Source organism: Eleginops maclovinus, chromosome 4 (assembly GCF_036324505.1).
Source record: "Eleginops maclovinus isolate JMC-PN-2008 ecotype Puerto Natales chromosome 4, JC_Emac_rtc_rv5, whole genome shotgun sequence".
Taxonomy (NCBI): domain Eukaryota; kingdom Metazoa; phylum Chordata; class Actinopteri; order Perciformes; family Eleginopidae; genus Eleginops; species Eleginops maclovinus.
The window spans coordinates 7,564,468-7,584,113 of record NC_086352.1 but is presented as its reverse complement, the minus strand read 5'-3'; the positions used below and the strand labels follow the sequence as shown (position 1 = coordinate 7,584,113).

The window sequence follows — 19,646 nt, the reverse complement described above, 5'->3', positions numbered from 1 at the left end:
GAGTAGGGATTGAATCAGTATTCAGGGGTGTGCATGAGTGTGTGGGAGAGTGTGTTTCCTCACAAGGCGGGGCAGGGCTGCAGGTTGCAGGCCTCTTCCTGGGGAGAGGGTTTGCTGCTGCTGTCACACAGAGACTCTGACACCTGGCCCTGGTTCAGTCGGGACACACAGTGGAAGATGGAGTATCTGAATCCTGAAATGCACACAGAAATGCTCAGTTTAAGCACTGAATACTACATCTGTTTTAATAGAAAAAGGAGTGGCAGGATTTCCTAAGTTTGGAAGTGGTTCTTCCAACTCTGGTGTGTTCATTAAGTTGGGAACAATAAACACACAATGAATGAAGCATGTTGTGTTTGATTTTCCCGATTATTCTGACACAACTTGAAGGAAGCACTAAAGCCAAACGTTGAAATGTTACAAAGGTGAATCATAACGCACATTTCCCATTACTTAGATGCCCTTTAAATGTTACTGGTTCTTCCTTGGACCTTGCTATACCCTTCCTCCAGTTAATGGTTGTGAGAAAGGGAGGAAATAAACTGACCCTTCCCACAGGAGGCGCTGCACTCTGTAGTTCCCGCCATCTTCCAGTTGTACTCTCTGGTGCGTCTGGGCGGCTGCACGGCAGGAACCTGATTATCGGGGAGGCGAGGCGGCTCCCGACCCCCCCCTGCTGGATTGTAGTTTTCCTGGTGAGTGTTGCTGTGATGGTTGGATCCTCCCTGACCATTCACAGCGTTCCCTGAGACACAGACACATGGGTTATGAGAAGATGCATGAAGATGAAGAGGAGCTGGAAAAGATGGATTTGTGCAGGGCTGCATGTAATATGTACTGAGCAGTCAGACAAGGCTATGATAATATACAGTTAGCAGGGGGTACAACATTAGTCTCATTCACCTTCTGGTCTGTGGTTGGGTTGCTGAGGGCCAGTTGGTTTCTCAGGGAGAGTGAACTCATAGTGAATACCAGGGTTTGGCTGCTGGAAGATCATCTGAGGCAAAGAAGACCAAATATAAAATGATATCTGCTCTGAAAAGTGATCATACAATCACAAATCTTAGTTTCCTAGGTCCAACTAAATTAAAATAAAGAGAATCATGCAAAACAACAACTAAATCCTGTGTTTTTTAAAGTAGTTCTATTAAGTTTATTAAAAAATTAGTTATCCAGCATGAAAACAGCTTTAAAAAAAGGACAAATCAAAGACCAAAACAACCTCAGCTAATCATCTAAGAGGCAGCAGTTTTTCCCGGGTGACAAAAGCTTTATTGTTTTTAAAAAGTGCCTTCTTCTGTTTTCATATGTTGAGATTTGTTCTGAGCATCACAAGCATCCCTCTTTTTCTTTATTTATTACACCCAAGTAGCTGTACCCAGGCTGGGGAAGAAACTGTGAAAGAAATAGTGCACCACAAAGCAAAAAGCAAGTGAAGAGTCTGTTGAATTAGCTCCTCTTTGGCAGACTAACCACTGCTGGAGGATGGAAAATGCTCGGGAAAGTCCCAACTATAACCCAGTTTGTAAGTCTGCTAATGCCTAACCTTCATCAGCGACAGATAGTGACATTCATTTAAGCTTGTGAGGGTAAATATAGGCACTATTCAAAGTTTCGGGAGGTCTGAGTTGATGTTTTTACTTACATAAACGTCCAGGATCTCGTTTGTCGGCCCTTCGGCGAGGAAGGACTCCCCGGCGGTGCTTCTGATTTCGTTGGGGCGGCGGTAGGTGAACATGGTGCCCGCTCCCTCGTACTTCCCTGGCCGGTCGATCGCCCAGTTTCCATTAATGATGGATCGCCCCGATCGGCTTCGGAGAGCTGGAAGAGAGAGAGAAACCACACCACCGACAGCCCTGAGCTCTAATGAACAGGAAAATACCCACTCAGCCATTTCCACATAATTATCGTTTAGCATAAAACCATCGATGAGCAAAGCCTCGACACGGCCATTCTGCACCTAAATTAGTAATACCAGCTAACAGAATAAATGCTCGCTCGTCCACTCTCAAAGAAATGTCCTGCTGGCAAATCTTTCATGCAAATCCTGAAACAAAATCTCCTTCAAACTTTTTCCACTGATTTAATGGATTAGGGACAAGACGCCATTAGAAGAGCATTAGCAGAGTAACTTTAGACAGGCTTTTAAAGAAGTGTTTGGACAACTCAGAGCACATTAAAGATGCAAAGTGGAGAACAGAGGCCTATTGAGGGGAGGAAACACTGCTGCTAGAGAACTGCCATGTGTCTTAGTAAACCTACAGTCATTAAAGGAAATAAAAACGATTCTCAAAGGGGAATTTCTGCAAAATAACATCCTTTCTATTTCATCCACAAAGAAATGAGCAGTTTTTATGTTGTGAAAGTGAAATATCTTGCAAGATTTTATGCTTTTTTTGTCTGAAATCAAGTTTATAGTGCAGTAGTTTAATGTAAAAGCTCTTTATTTATGACATCTTCCTCTTCCTTCACATCACTTATGGATCACTGCAAATAGTGAAGGATCTCCTCCGACAGTGGGTTTCACTCTTTTCTGGTCTGGAAGTGTTCATTTACACAAATCAACAACTTTTTGGACCAAATCTACTTAAATCATCAGGGTTTTAATCAGGATTTTAATCAATTCTTACTACTTTATGTGTCAGTGTTGCAGAATGAATATCAATGCATGTGCAGATGTAGGCGTACGTGTGTGTGGCTGTGCATAAACGGTCATATCAGATTAAAGAAAACTGAGCGTACGGATGTAGTTTGTGTTTAATTGTCTTGTCCTTTCTTTTACAGAGTGGTGACATTTGAAGCTAGGTGGAGCTTGAGGGGTAAAATCGTCTAACAAAAGCGTGTGAATGCACTTTCTTCGAGATAAGGGGGTGTCGGGTCTGTTCCCCTCTTCCTCCGAACCCCCTGCTGTGTCGGGGCATGGCTCCCATTAAACATTATCTGACATTACAGCCGTCACGTGTCCTGGCGTTGCACCCGAGAAATGACGGCTATTATCTGTGTAGTGTTTTTTTTATCTGGGGCTTCAATGAAAGTCTGTAGTGGGGGGGTAAAATAGGCTGCATGCCGGAGAAATCTTGGAAAACTGACATCGCCCCCTGCTGCTTTTTATCAGAGCAAATTCAATGTATTCACAAGCTGCTGCTGCTGCTGCACAATCGAATCACACTCCTTATCATTCATATTCCTACCATGACCTTCCGTTTACTTTGTTATTTCCATGGTGTAATACATGTGGTGTGTAACATGCAGTGTTCAACACGTGTTCTGAGCAGAACTCTGAAGCGGTGCCTGGATGGAAACTGTCACTTTCTATTAGCCTCGACAAAAACGCAGAGCGACTGAGATAAGTCTTTCTGATTCCCATTACTCACTGCTGAGACTGCTCGGCAACAGGGAGTAAAACGACGTGTTCTCACATTGACTTTTACTCTCCGTGCTTTTGTTAGAAATGATTTAAACACACTAACATGCGAGTGAGGAAGACTAACACAGAGAGCAAGGAGATGACTAGATCCTGGATGAATTATTCCAAATTGCAGTTCACTTACCTAACTTACAAGGAATGGATTATAGTCTGAATGTAAAATATATGCAACATTGATACTTCACATTTAAATCCTGACCTTATCACTCCCTCAGAAGAAGCTCAGCACAGCAGGGGGTAGGACGACGGAGACAAAACTCACATAGGAGGGCTTTTTATAATTGTACAGGAACAGAAGCAGTTATTTGTAGGATCTATTTCCCCAGAAAACAGAAAACCACTGAAAAGAAAGTGGGCACACGTTGATGGGAGCCGTTCGGCAAAAAGAGGACTCATTCCTACTGTATCTGAAACGGCTCCAAATAATAAGATCTGTGGATTATCTAGAGTAAACATGTCAGGATTCCTGGAAAGAGACAGAGTTTTTCTAATTATATTCCTTTGGCGCTTTGTGCACCTCAAGCTTAGTGCCAACAAGTTTGCATGATTAGTTTGAGGAAAGGCAGAACTCTGTAAGGCTGATACCGCCATCTGTCTGCAACGACAGAGTTTGATATACTGTGTAGGAGCCTATATTTATTAATCATTTACAGCATGAGATTGTGTTTTCATTTATTAATCGTAAGCGTGTGACTCTTGCAGGTCGGGTTTGCAACTTAAAGGAGACGTGCTGCAGCCTAAAGGTGTGGCTGACAGAAGCGAGACGTCTTGGTTCCTTATTTTGGGCATAAAATACACGTTCATTCAGGAAAGAGTTTAGTTAACTAACTCTATTGAGTAAACAGGAATCTTTTCTGTATTGGCATTGGCACTGAATTCTGCAGTATTAATGCAATACAAGTGTTTTCCCCACCTAGGTAGTTCCTGCTCTTCAGCATTTCCGTCACGTTGATCTTGGTGGCCCCCTCTGGGATCTCCACTATCTTGTGGTAGCCGATTTTAGTTAAACTGTGTTTGAAGACTCCAGAGACCAGCCTGCAGGTTGTGTTGTCTCCTCCGCACACGCCGCACTTGTCCATCACCTTCCCTGATCCCAGATAGTCATCGCAGCCGAGCCCCTGTGGCACAGAGGAGAAGCGTTTAGAGGAGGAAATCATGAAAACATTATGCACAATAACATGTTTCAGATTACTGAGAGAGGTCAAATAAAAAGAGCTCATTAGGTGTAAAATACTACATTAAGAAAGCCAAGCCACCTGCAACTACTCACACTGCAATGATACAATAACTAATTAGCAGGAGTTACTTTCCAGAAGGCATCGTTTTGATGTGACAGAGCTTGAATTGTTTCAAGGATTTATTTCTAAATCTCCGCAGGGTGTGAGTTTTCTGTGGCGCTAATAAATGACAGGAAACCTGGGCGCTGTAAAAATAGAACGGTTAACCTCAGCAGTCCATAAATTCACACTAACCAGCAGGAGAAGCAGCTCAACGTGCAAACAGGTGGAGGAGCTGGACCCAACACACACACACACACACACACACACACACACACACACACACACACACACACTGTGGTTATTGCAGTGCCAAGTCCCAACAGTCGCCAATGAGAAAACCAACGGTGGTGGGCATCATCGTGGTGAGGGGGGGTATGCATAATCACACAAAGGCGCTCTGGGATTGGACAGCAGCCGATCTCCAGACATGGCTTCCTGATTGAAGATAACTCATCCCTCTTTCTGTCCTGTCACGTGTATTTCCCTCAACTTTGAGCACAAACGTTAGCACGTATAAAAAGTGTGATACATCCATGCAGAGGTGGGATTCTGTGCAGGATTTTTTGGCTTTTGCAGGTTGTCCAACAATTGGGTTGATGTTTGGCTCTTCACTCAACATGTCAAAGTGTCCTTGGGAAGGAAGCTCAAAACTCAAATTGCTCCCGATGGCAAACAGTGTGTGAACGGGCAGCTGGAGCCTTGGGAGCCACTGCCTCTGTATGAATATGTGTGTGTAGAAAATCAACGACGTAAAACTGTGATGTCATGACCCAGCACCAGTTGGACTCTGGGCGGTGGAAACACAACTTGGGCTAAAAAGAAGAACCAGTTCAGAACCAGAATAGCATTAGCACGGAGCTAGAAGTGGAACTGGTTTGGTGGAAAAGGGGCATATGTAAAAGCACTTTTAGATGTTGCAAAGAGTAGATCATTGTTGGGCTGCTGAGCTTTATATGAAGCCGTCTGGTACCAAAACCACCTCTCAAGATGAAGGAAATAAAGACATTTACTGGAGTTTATAATAACAAGTACTGTCACAGTAAAGGGATTTTAAGCTTTGACACAAAACAAGTTGAAAATGTCACTCCTTGATGCCATTTTCTATACTTGACCCAACATTCAGAGCATATATATCATTTTAAAGACATATAACTGTTGGAGAGAAGAGACGACAGAAAGCGCAGCTGGTACGAGAGTAAGGAGAAACAGGTTGAAATATGCAGTTCCAATATTTATCGAAATGATATGTGTCTACTCATTAAAAGATGGTGATCTGCCTGGGTTTATGGCTGCAAATTGGCTACAAGTCAGTGGAAATATGGATAAAGGGAAGGACTAAGAGGAGGAGGAAGGTAGAGTCGAGAGATGTAGAGCAGGAGACATGGAGGGAGAAATGGTGGCAGTTGCATGAAAACCTCAAGGAGAGTCTGGCAGCTCACTGTGTTCGGGGCCAAAACACCACCTGAGCCAAAACCAACATGCAGTGCCTCCATCACCACAGGAAATAAATGATGAGAGAAAAGAAAAGCAAACTAAGAAAGCTGGAAAAAAATGAAATAAAACTGCCAAACGTTCCTGTGGTCAGCATGGGGCCGGATAACGCCCGGATCAAAATCACTCATCATAACACGATAACATCCAAGAGGAGAGTCATGACCTCACCTCACTGAATTTAAAGCAACACTAAATACTACAGGCCAGCCATAACTGAAGATGAAATGCACGGTAAAACACAGACATTTCGCAGGCTACATTAAGTCAGACGTGGAAAACAAATAAAGACTGACTCGAGGAGGACATTTATCGACAGAACAACCAATAAATATCCTCCTCCTCTTCTCCATTCTCACCGTTAATCCTCTTTAAACCAAAACAACACAATGATAGCAGAGAGGCAGCGTAGCCTGAGAAAGGGAAAAATGTTCCACTCGTAAAAACAGACGCAGTGAGAGGTTATCTGCGGCCGTTTGGACGGGAGCATGTCCGGATTTAAATCACGTTAATGTAGGAGTGGAGAATATAAAAAGGTACCATACCAGAAACCATGTCTCACACACATTGTATAACTGGACAATTCTTCTAGATGTATTAAACTATCAGAAAAGGTTTGTATTTGTTACCTGTGTTATCCATATGAGTTTGTGTTATAAGATGTACTTTTGTTAATCCCAGTGGGGAAATTCAGGAGTTTATGCAGCAACAGATTGAGAAAGATAAACAGTAAAGATTCACACAAGGATAAAAATAATAATACAAATACATCTAAAAATGATTTACAGTAACGGTTTTAAAACTAAAACAATGAAGAATGAAGTTTCATTTGATGTTCATTTTATTATCTTTGCTTGTTATCGACTGTTTTTAAAAGCCATTTTCTAATGTCTGCACTATTCCTCAATGCTCTTAATGTCTTTCAGTTTTGTAAAGCACTTTGAGTTGCCTTGTGTTGAAAGGTGCTATAGAAATAAACTTGCCTTGCAGCTGAGCTTAACTCTTTAAAGAACTTGATGAAAACCTTTATGTAATATCTTTATTCGGACATTTACATTTGCTACAGCAACAACAGAGCCAGCTTTAAAAAAAGCATGCATTAAAATGTTAAGGAGGAAAAATAGGAAATAAAAAAGAGATTTGTTTGGTTATCTTCCTTTCATGACATAGTCAGTTCAGAGCTGTAAATCCCATCTGTAAACTAGGCTAAACTGGTTATTTACTTCAGGTAAAACCTGATTGTAGATACTGTAGATGCACACGTTGACATATGGGAAGACGACAAACTGAAATGAAAATGCGTGTGAATAGATGAAGCCACACTGTATGAGTGCCAAAGAACATCTGTCATTTGATAGATATAGATAACAATCATCATCATTGTTGTGTTACTTCTGTTTAAATCTGTATAATGGAATCTGTTTATTCGTGTCGTCTTGAAAATGCAATATAAAGTTGGTCACTAAAAAAGGAGCGGAGAATCAGAAGGGAATTGTTTAACCATGCAAAAGAAATTTGAGCGTGGATTAAAAACACAGCCAGGGTTTTTGATCTATTTACATCAGAATAGCAAGATGTTTTACTCCTACAAAGCAGGACTGAGTTTAATGCACCTTAAAATCCCTGTCCCCTAAACTTCCACATCTGCCCTCCAGGGTGTCCTCAAATGTGGCATCCCCAACCCTAACCCTAGCTATGTGCACCACCATGCTGAGGCGGTGGAAAGACAATTGATTGAAAGCCTCCTGCAGAGCCGCCCTCGCCTCTGTCCCCTTGTTGGCAGTCGGGATCTCCAAGAGGGTCCTGTTCCCTTTTAATCAGCAGACAATTACACGACACAAACCACACATTCGCCACAAACATCCACAGATCAATAGGCCAGTGCAAACAGATCTGACAATAACCCTGAGTGTTCACTGTGAACCCATCAAAACCAAGTGTCGTTGGTGTCATCAAAAAAATGAACGCGGCAATACAGCCTGGCCAACTTTTTCCAGAAGTCTCACGGTGGATGATGAACGAGGAGGCAGATTTGGAGTCTAGTTTCTTCCCTCTCTCTCAGACCACGTCGAAGCTTTTTTAACCTTCTCTCTGTGGGTGGCTTGTGCCATCTGGGTGGGGAGATTCTCCATGTTTTCAGTGGATTAAAACAGGATTTCTAAAACCCACCTTCATATGGAAACGGTTACATGTGTCAGGACGCTTGAATCGACTCAACAACGTCATGTTAAAGTAAATCCTGATGCTGTGGTCCCAGGAGATGCTCATCATATTGCAAAGTTTGTGTAACAGATTGAACTCTAACAGCCAAAGGCACATGTCACTTGAGGTTTATACTTTCCCGGAAAAGCAAGACGCTTAGGATTAGACACAGACGTTGTGAGAGGTGAGTTTTGTTATTGAGTTCATATAGATTAGAGATGGCAGCACAGCGTTTGAATATTGAAAATAACCTAGCCCAGAGACTCTAAAGCTAAACCTTGGGGTCAACGTTAAGGTTGCTTACCACCATGTGAACTTTGACATGTAGGATAGATGTTAGTCAGTCGAATAGAAATCATTTCTGGGGTCATGTGAATTTTGGGACCTTCAAAATAAAAGGACCCTTCCTTCACTTTTGCTTAGCCTCCTTAATCCACGGCTCTGTTTAAGGACAATTGGAAACTAGCTTTAAACACAACATTGACATTCACACATTGAGTGGACACTGAACGAGGTAAAGATGTATTATTTTCTACAGCAGCTCCTGAGGGACATATATATATATAAGCTGCTCAAGTTTCCACAATGTTTTCCAGTCTTTTATTCCAGGTTGTTTGGGGTTTATTTTTGCTGTAAATAGCTGTTTGCTGCTGCTCGAAACAATGTGAGAGAGTCAATGTGAACCAAATCATTAAAGTTGCTGGTGGTAAAACCAACACAACGAGCTAAAAGACATCAAAACACACGGTGAAGACGAGGGGAAGCCCAGAGTTTGGGATAATTCTCAGTGTTCGGCAACATCTTTCCTATTAAAAGCAGGCATTTGATCAGGTGTATAGAACTATTGCTTTAAAGAAGGTAAAGCAAAAAGCACAATGAGTTTGATGGTTATGTGTACTGACATAATGTGATTAAAGCGTTGTAAATATCCCATGGTTTTGACTTTAACAGTTTCTAGCAGATGGATCTTTAAAAAGGCCTCGTGATTTATTCCAAGTTTTATATTGTAGCTCATAATTAAGTGATGATTTGTACAGGCCTGTGGATCTGTCTGTTCGCACATAATTGTAAAAATGACTCCCATGAAGATTTAGAGGCTTGGAATAACTGCTTACACAACTATCAGAGAGTTGTGGCAAATTTCAGGCATTGGTATCATTCCTTAACAGTAAACATGCACACAGTCAATATGTTTCATTTGCACTCGGACACTAAATCTCTCCCGGACAGCTGTGGCAATACGTTACAGACGCCTTGAAATAATCGTGCTTTTATCCATGTAGGAGGCCTGGTTTGTGGCTCCGAACTAGGACTGCAAATGTGAAATGCTCACGATGATATCATGATTAAATCTACAGCAGTGGTGCACGCAACAAGGAGGCCTTTCACTCGTTTCTACGGTGGAAAATTGAGTTTGAGATGAGGCGGTAAACAAGCTAGTCGTGCAGTGGTTCAAACCTTTTGTGAAGCAAACATAGTTACAGTGGTGGCTCTTCAGGTACATTAACATTAGATTTGATGCTTAAATTTAAATGGGATTCTTGTTTCAGTACGTAAGGGTCTACTGGAGTCAGCTGTGTTTAGCGAGCTCAGACAGAATAATCTGCGACTGACGGACACATCGAGCTCAAGGCTGACAGATGGACTCCAGCAGATGCTAATGCTCAAAGCTACACACTGCAGCATCAAACTGAAGTCATATGTGTACCAGCGAATACAGAAGTTATGAACAGTAGTACTTTGTCCTCTATCTCTGCAATATAAACACTGATTCATTTTCCTTTAGGTTCAACATAACTTCAATTAGTGTGGTTGAACAGTAAATACAGTGGGGCAAAAAAGTATTTAGTCAGCCACCAATTGTGCAAGTTCTCCCATTTAAAAAGATGAGAGAGGCCTGTCATTTTCATCATAGGTATACTTCAACTATGAGAGACAGAATGCGGGAAACAATCCAGAAAATCACATTGTCGGATTTTTAAAGAATTTATTTCAAATTATTGTGGAAAATAAGTATTTGGTCAATAACAAAAGTTCATCTCAATACTTTGTTATATACCCTTTGTTGGCAACGACAGAGGTCAAACGTTTTCTGTAAGTCTTCACAAGGTTTTCACACTGTTGCTGGTATTTTGGCCCATTCCTCCATGCAGATCTCCTCTAAAGCAGTGATGTTTTGGGGCTGTCGCTGGGCAACACGGACTTTCAACTCCCTCCAAAGATTTTCTATGGGGTTGAGATCTGGAGACTGGCTAGGCCACTCCAGGACCTTGAAATGCTTCTTACGAAGCCACTCCTTCGTTGCCTTGGCGGTGTGTTTGGGATCATTGTCATGCTGAAAGACCCAGCCACGCTTCATCTTCAGTGCCCTTGCTGATGGAAGGAGGTTTTCACTCAAAATCTCACGATACATGGCCCCATTCATTCTTTCCTTTACACGGATCAGTCGTCCTGGTCCCTTTGCAGAAAAACAGCCCCAAAGCATGATATTTCCACCCCCATGCTTCACAGTAGGTATGGTGTTCTTTGGATGCAACTCTGCATTCTTTCTCCTCCAAACACGACGAGTTGAGTTTTTACCAAAAAGTTCTATTTTGGTTTCATCTGACCATATGACATTCTCCCAATCCTCTTCTGGATCATCCAAATGCCCTCTAGCAAACTTCAGACGGGCCTGGACATGTACTGGCTTAAGCAGGGGGACACGTCTGGAACTGCAGGATTTAAGTCCCTGGCGGCGTAGTGTGTTACTGATGGTAGCCTCTGTTACTTTGGTCCCAGCTCTCTGCAGGTCATTCACTAGGTCCCCCCGTGTGGTTCTGGGATTTTTGCTCACCGTTCTTGTGATCATTTTGACCCCACGGGGTGAGATCTTGCGTGGAGCCCCAGATCGAGGGAGATTAGCAGTGGTCTTGTATGTCTTCCATTTTCTAATAATTGCTCCCACAGTTGATTTCTTCACACCAAGCTGCTTACCTATTGCAGATTCAGTTTTCCCAGCCTGGTGCAGGTCTACAATTTTGTCTCTGGTCTCCTTTGACAGCTCTTTGGTCTTGGCCATAGTGGAGTTTGGAGTATGACTGTTTGAGGTTGTGGACAGGTGTCTTTTATACTGATAACGAGTTCAAAAAGGTGCCATTAATACAGGTAACGAGTGGAGGACAGAGGAGCCTCTTAAAGAAGAAGTTACAGGTCTGTGAGAGCCAGAAATCTTGCTTGTTTGTAGGTGACCAAATACTTATTTTACCGAGGAATTTACCAATTAATTCATTAAAAATCCTACAATGTGATTTCCTGGATTTTATTTTCTCATTCTGTCTCTCATAGTTGAGGTATACCTATGATAAAAATTACAGGCCTCTCTCATCTTTTTAAATGGGAGAACTTGCACAATTGGTGGCTGACTAAATACTTTTTTGCCCCACTGTATGTAGAATGAATGTCAGCTTTTTACATCCTCAAAATAATCTCTCTTGGGCAATAATTCATACTGAATAAAGTGTCACAGTAAATGAGCAGCTATGAGGAAACCGGCAAATGCTTTTTCAAATACGACTTGCTGTCTCTCCTGTTTCCAGAGCAGCATGAGAGGCTTCACAAGGTTCATCATTATAACGTTGCTCTATATGTTCTTTGTAGAAAATGACTAACATTAAGTCTATCTTACTCATCTTTTATGTACACCTAACAGTCTTTGTTGGTACCATATCACCGTGCATTTACTGATGAAAGAGAGGCCCTTTTTTTCAGCATGACAGCACTAGATGTCCTTAACAGTTACTGCTGTAACAGTCGAGCACAGGTGAGTTTAGCAGAGGCTTTTGCACATGAGTAGATGCACGATTCCTTCTGTGCGAAGAAGGAATTGTGTTGTTTGAAAGAAAGAAAATAGTTTCTACATAAAACTGAAACAAGACAGCAAATTATCTTGATTATCTGGACCGTGATTTCCGAATGGGACATCGCTTTTTACATTCTTCCTTACATTTTTACCTTTCTCGTTCCATTTTATTGGAGATAAGTCACATTTAATCCAACTCAAACTCCAACAATGTCAGGAATCACTGAAGCATTAGGAGGGCATTTCCCCTCATTGGCGGTTTCAGGTAAACAATGACCGTTTTAGCTGAGAACCACTCACATGCTACTGGTTCAGTTTCTGCATAAAAGCATTAAAAACACAAGAAGAATTTATGAATAAAAGGATGTTTTCTTAGTCTGGAGATGGTGCAGTGGTTAGGCCCCCTGAGTCCAAATCCACATGAACGTTGGCAGATCCCAGCAGATCCTTCAAACCTCAGTCTGAGCAGTTTTCTTTTACAGCTTTTCCTTCTGAGAGCAAAATGTGAAACAACACTGCTGTCTCCTTCAAAAACGTCTTAAACATGCCATACCAATAAAGCAAATGTACAAATAACTTCCATTACTTTATCCGTCAACAGACATCCGTTCTGGGATATTAGCAAAGCCCCTCATGTTAAACCCGTGGGAATAAAAGCATGCTGTACTCCTAGTGTAAAAAACCCTGGGATGGAGGCAGTGCTGTATTTCAAGAGATATTTATGAGCAGGGGGTCAAAGGGGGGAACGCGTTGGGGATTCATACAGCTCTTCACACGTAGAAAAAGGTTGTAATGTTCTTGGGAAAACGGCCAATGAAGTTATCATGCCTCGGTCAGCTGTGACACACCAGCTCGTCTGGAAATGCAATAAAGCCCTAACTTGGCTTCCAGGTTGAGAATACAGAAGCAAAATCATCCCAACGACGGGGAATTTATAGTGGAAGTGACCTCAGGACACGATGCTGCGTCTGGAAATGACATTGCTGCTGTCTCCTCTCATAGGCATGAGAATCGAATGAGACTGCGAATAAATAAGGGTTAAAAACGTGGTTGGATATAATAATGGTTTGTCAATGCACTCCTTCTCTGTCATATGAAGTCGTGGTTGTCCCGGACATCTGCCCCCCACATGCTGACAGGCTGCTGATCTTTAACGGGGTTTAATGAGTGGGTGAAGGCGACGATGCTTTTACTTCAGTCAGCACTTTGAGCACATCTGTATCTGTTGAATCCACACTGTCATCAAGTCCACGTGTGACATTCTCACTAATAAACACTCTTAATAAGTCCTTTACCCTGATTTACTGTCACATCCTGTGCGCAATTAAGCATTTTAAGTTCACAATGTAAGAGGGATTTACTCTTCTTGAAGATTGCACCGAACTGGATACAGGGTGACTCTATTATCAATATATATTTTCCTATTTAATCTATAGAAGAAATGCATTGAATGACAAAAACAGGGGTCTTAAAACGTGTTTCCCTTATTCTAAAGTCAATAGAGTTTGGGTTAAATGTCTGATCCATGGTCTGTGGTAAACACAAGCTTAAGAGATTTAAATGTTTTGTTCCACAACATAAAATATGTCGGTTGTTAACAAGTTGCTAAATGAGACTACTTACTGTCCTCACGACGAACATTAATCTGCCTTCAGCTTAGTTGTGGTACGGTAAAGTCATGAGGCAGTGTTGTAGTTTGTTTAGCTAGCTTTTAACTTCCTGTGATAGCATTTACAATGAGCTGTAATCGTTAGCTTAACACCAACAAAAGTTACAGAGCTTTAAAGTCCGTCCAAGGGCAAGGAGCACCTCATTTAACCCCTTCTGTTAACTTAGAAACAAAGACTTCCACAAAGAGTCTTTAGGATTCCCAATCTGTCCGAGTGGAAGATGCTCCTGGAGGCGATCAGAGTAAAGGCTAATGTTAGCAGCTCCTTCCTGCTCTTTATTAAAGTTGGATATTTGCTTATTTCTGATATTCGGACGACTTTTCTCCTACACACCATGTCAAAAAGTTGTTTAATGGGTAAACCACAACTGTATGAATTCCCGGTGACTGGCACAGATCAGAATGAACACTTTGCAAAAGGGCAGCAGGTGGAATCAACGCTTTTTATGGGGGGGCTGCAAGGATTTTATTAAATTGTGTGTCCATGCATCAAGGCATCAATTAAAAGGGACTTTTTCTTATATTTTTTTAGTATTGATTGAAAGGTTCAAGGTTAGCTTATTTGTATTGCACATTTTAAGACACAGGGGCAATTCAAAGTGCTTTCATTTAACACATAATTAAAAACTATTAATAAAAGGGATAAGAGAATGGTTGCAGCTAAAGGTGTAATGAATAGGTACGATTATAGGATCTCAGGATAGGCAGCATTGAAAAGAACATTTTTAACCTTGATTTAAAAGAAAGGGGATCCATCTAAAACCAGGGTAAAATAAAGGTTACGGTCAGTTTTGGTATTGAGCATTACATGGTGACCTGCAAAACTGGACACTTGGAAGTTTTGCCTGGGAAATGCATGTTCTGATTTACCATGATGTTAAATATGCCTCCATCACATGCATAATTAGGACACCTTTTCCAAGAGTTTCCTTTCAAAAACAAGTTACCTGAAAACAAGAGGGGTCACCCCCAGTTATGCATGTTCTATGTGGAAGATGTGACTTCTTCGTAGCTCAAACAATGGCAGATTTATTCAGTATGTTCCTTTCCGCTCAGATTTCACTTCTGGCTCTGTCATGGCAGGAACCCTAACTGGAAGACTAACCATGTTTTGTGACCACAGACAGAAACAAAAGCTGTGGTTTTTGGAGAATAATCTCTCAGATTTCCACTTTCCACAACATAGCATTTCATGAAACCAATAGCAACGTGTGTCAAAACAAAATGGGAGCACCGACTAGCTGGAATTATTTACTGAAACGTTGGAAGAGATGATCTGAGGACAAAACAAGTGGTGGTCACGGTTCCATTACATTTGCAGTATGGCCTTCAAAGATCCTTAGTAAAAAGTAAAGCCCCTAATGTTTGGGTAGCACGTTACAATAAGAATGCCCTTATAAAGGGTTTACGAATAGCTTGTCATTTATTTTTTACATTGTGAACACTTAATAAGCTTTTATAAGACAGGAGATAAACAGGGCAACTGTGACCAGTTGCTTGCCAAATAGTGAGCCCATATTTATCTGTACTGCTAAGCCTGATATTGGCTACTTAGCCTAAGAGATGCCAAGAAACATCAAGATGAATGGGGGGTAATCAAGTCACAGATACCCAGGATGCTGTCTGATGAAGAAGAGGAAGGAAGCTAGGGAGCCAATATAAGGCTTAGTCATCTTGCCAAATAGTGAGCCTGTGTCGATGTATGAAATCTATGTTAGAGCTGGTTTATAAATGGTTCTTAATGATTAATAAAGTGTTTACAACCTAATTAATAACCTAATTATAAACCCTTTATGGATCCTTTATAAGGGTAGTCTTATTGTAAAGTGGAATACATGTTTGTGATGAAATAAATTAAGAAGACTAAACCTAGCAGGTTATCAAATCTGCAGGATGAGCATCTGTTGCCGAGTGGTGAAGAGAGTGGTACGCATGAGTGGCGAGACCTTTGATCCCCGACAGTAAAACGAGGCCTTGTCCACACACTGCCCCCCAGCCTTCGTTAAAGGCGGCCATGCTTGTAAAACACTCAGAAATAGCACTGAGCTCGGTGGATGTAAAACCCTTAAAACGCGTAGGGTTTCTCCTAACATCACTCCTCTGATATGGATGCACTGTTCTGGGCTTAATGGTCTCTGTTGGGACTCAATACTAAAAGGTCTGGGGTTTGATTCCCACTGGGAACAACCACAAAAAGACTGGATGACGTTATAGGGAGACATTTCAACAAGTGTCAAATGCTGTCGCTGTTATTTTAACATGAGTTGCACTGACTCTGGTTCTGAGAAACGTTGTGATGCAACCCTAATATATGTTGAGGGTCATCTTTAAACAGCTCTAAAATAAACGTGATTATGAACTGGTTTCCAAGACCCCAGACAAAGGTACGTGCTGTAAAACATGCAGTAAAACAGGGTTAATTAGTATGGAGTTCAACCCATCCGTCCCAAATCTTCCAAAAAGAGTATTTGAAGTTTTGGGAGTTTTACAAGTTTGCTCAGTAAGGTCTGATTGATCAAAAACAAAAGTGTGTCAATGACTTTCTGAGCAATAACTCAAAGTAAATATGTCTTCATCCATGCCTCTTGTAAGTTAAAGGGAAGAGTTTGCATTAATAGAACAAAATATATCAAAAGGAAAATAGATTTTATAAATATCATACTTTTGACCCAAACAGCAGTCAGTTAAAAGTCAAGTCAAAGCTAAATATGACAGTTCTCTTACAAGGGGATGTCAGTATTTATTTTAAACATGTCATGACTTCCATTTAACTCATGAGGAATAAAGTCAAACTAATTACTCTACCACTAACACGCAACCGCTCTTATGAAATAGCTTTTTTATTTGCTCCACAGCCAGATTCCAACATTTTAATGAAATTAATAGCCTTGTAATTTAGGGTCATATAAAGCTGGCTTCCTCATCCAGACCTTGGCACGTCTTGAGTTTGCTTTAAAGACCTGCAGGCACAAAAACAGCCGCCTCATCAATCATCCGCAAACACAGGTGAGCTAAAACCAGCAGAGCCGAGCCACGGGCGGCGACAGGCTAATTCAGGCCTGCCGTCGATCCCTAATAGAGTCCCAGGCACATCTTTATAGTCCCAGGACAGGCCTGGTCCTCCACTAGGAGGGAAATCTAATCCCACAAGTAGTCTGTGAATGCGCTGTGGAAAAATAAACCTCTCAGAGAGCAAATGGAGCCACAGTGAAAACAGACATACTGTAAATACTACCCACTCAGTAGATGGACGGCAGGACCGCAATCACACAGCAAGTTATGGAGTGGCAATATCAAGTGTTGACCACAGGCAGTAAAACGGGTTGTAAATGAGTACTAGGCTTACTTACAGAACATCTAAATCTGTGAAATGTAGATATCTTAGAGGATGGCACTAATCCTAACCCTAACAGCATGTAGAGTACAGTAAAGAAGCATGGGGTAGAAAGTCTGATTTTACCTTCTATCTGTCAATCACAGCTTCTTCACACCAATACTTAAAAGGTTTTCCTGTAGTATATTATAGGTTTTAGTGCAAAGGCTGAAATCCCAAAGTTCCCTCTATTGGACTCTTTTGTTTACTTCCAGAACATAGTGACATCATTATGTAACCATGGCGTTCCTATTAGCTAGCGCTTCAACACATTGTGAGTTAAACGCTAAGGCGACGGGACATCTCTAAACTGTTGACCAATCACAACAGAGCTAATCAATCAGAGCAGACTGGGCTCTGGTTTCAGACAGAGGGTGAAAAGAGGTGCTGCAGTGCAGGCAGTCTGAGAGAAATTAAGAGCTTTTTGAACATTGAAGCATGGAGACATGTCCCAGGAGAGACACTACATACTGATATACACCTGAAAATGACCATAATAGGGCCCCTTTAACTAGATAACCCTAACCACACAAAAACCAAAATATAATCAAATAAATCCAACACAAAAATCTACTATCTGCTCAAATGATTACTTGACATCTTCATACAGTCTAATTATTCTTTGTTCATACATTCTCTTAAACCTAAAGGTATTCATTAGTCCCTTTAAACCATTTAGCTCCTTCTATGTTGCTGAAATGTATTTCCTGGTAGAAATGTTTTGCTCTGTACATAACCAATAAACCTCAATCACCAAAAGCCCAACTATTATTGCACAGAATCTCTCCTCGCAGCATGCACGGCGGGACACCAAACCACTTCCGAAACCCCACTGCAGACCGTCCAAAAGAAACAGTCACACTGAGCAGCGCATCCCGCGGTGCAACGTTTAAAGCCAGAGTGTTAGCATCAATGGGAATCCCCACCTTCTCCCACGTTCCTCCAGGACTCAACAGAGGTGACCCTACCTGTGACCGCGGCTTCCCCTGCACCCGCACGTGGAGGCAGACGAGCAGCAGCAGAGCCAGTCCTGACAGCATTCTCTCATGTGGCCACAGATATGCTCCACCAGGCTTCGACACAAATCCAAAAAGGCTGCCTCCACTTTCCACCGTCGCTCCGAGAATGCCAAAAAAAACCTTTCACTACGGAGCTGATCTCTACGAGCTCCCCCTTGTAAACTGAGCTGGGGGAGGTGCAGCTGGGGGGGACAGGCTTTTTTAGAGGAGGGAGAGTCAGAGGTAGAAAATGAATAGGGAGGCGGGAGGGGAAAGGAGGCAGAGAGGAGAGTGTGGCAGCGACTGCTGACAGGAAGTTGGAAGCAAGAGAGGAAGCTTTGGGAGAACTTTCAATGTGACAAAAAGTAGGAGAGGAAGGAAATACTTGCAAGACTGGACTGGGCAAATTGTGTTATTAAGTTATTGGCAGGTGGGTTAGTCATCTTCCAGGGTGTCAACAAATTGGAAAAGACATTCTCCTTCAAGCTAGATCTGAAGAACAGGAACCAGAACACAGGGGGAAATAATAAAAACAAGTTCCAAGGTTTCCAAAACATCCTGAAGCAGAAATATGTGGATATGAAAAACATATTTCTGTTGTTTCTGCTTACTCTAAAGAAGCAGAAACAACTTAAAAACAATAAGACCCTTTTTCCATCTTTGGACCCCCCCCCCCTCCTCCTACCACTAAATACTTAATAAGAAGCCACGTTGCAGCGCTGCAAGCCAGAGAGACCCGACTCATCATATGGTTTTCCTATTGCACCACCATTGTTTCCACAACATTAAACATTAATTGACTCGGACAAACTGAGGCAGAAAGTGCACTCTTTATCCCCAAAACAGATAGTTGTTTCTTCATCTTCTTACCATTTTATTGGCGGACCGAACAAATCAGGGACATTTTGGCCAGACCTGTTTCTGCCCAACGAGACTTCTGGAAAGAGCTCGAGATAATTGAAAGCGTTCCTGTTTTGAAGTGGCACACAGAGACCACAAAAGGCTGCTGATGCACTGACGGCTGCGTCTCAGATGGAAGAGCACCAGCACTCGTGGGGGGACGCAAGGAGGACAGACAGATGGACGGACGAGATGATACAGTACAGAAAAATAATTGAACTGATATAATAGGAGCGGTGTTTGTAAACTTGGTAAGGTTGATAAACGGTCATGGAAAGATCATTTACTCCTTTCTCAGTTTCGTTAGTGGTCTGAAATGATTTATTATGCAGGAAAGAAAGGAAGAACTTCCTACTCTGAAGGAATGTGTGTTCGGTTTGGTTTCTGGTTAAATGAAATAGTATTTTTTTTTAATAGTAACACAAGGATGAATGACGTACTGTATATCAAACCTTTTTTTTTCCA

General features: G+C 41.8%; 1 protein-coding gene across 1 annotated transcript in view; it reads right to left on the bottom strand.

The window, feature by feature from the left end:
• The window catches only part of LOC134862621 (thrombospondin type-1 domain-containing protein 4-like), a 45,309-nt gene that overhangs the window by 4,760 nt on the left and 20,903 nt on the right, over window positions 1-19,646 (bottom strand). Inside the window, exons 8-12 of the mRNA XM_063880626.1 lie at window positions 4,341-4,545; window positions 1,646-1,821; window positions 904-997; window positions 548-745; window positions 64-193 (exon numbers count right to left, since the gene is read on the bottom strand). Coding sequence (XP_063736696.1) covers window positions 64-193; window positions 548-745; window positions 904-997; window positions 1,646-1,821; window positions 4,341-4,545 — 803 coding nt within the window. The remainder of the gene's footprint in view (window positions 1-63; window positions 194-547; window positions 746-903; window positions 998-1,645; window positions 1,822-4,340; window positions 4,546-19,646) is intronic.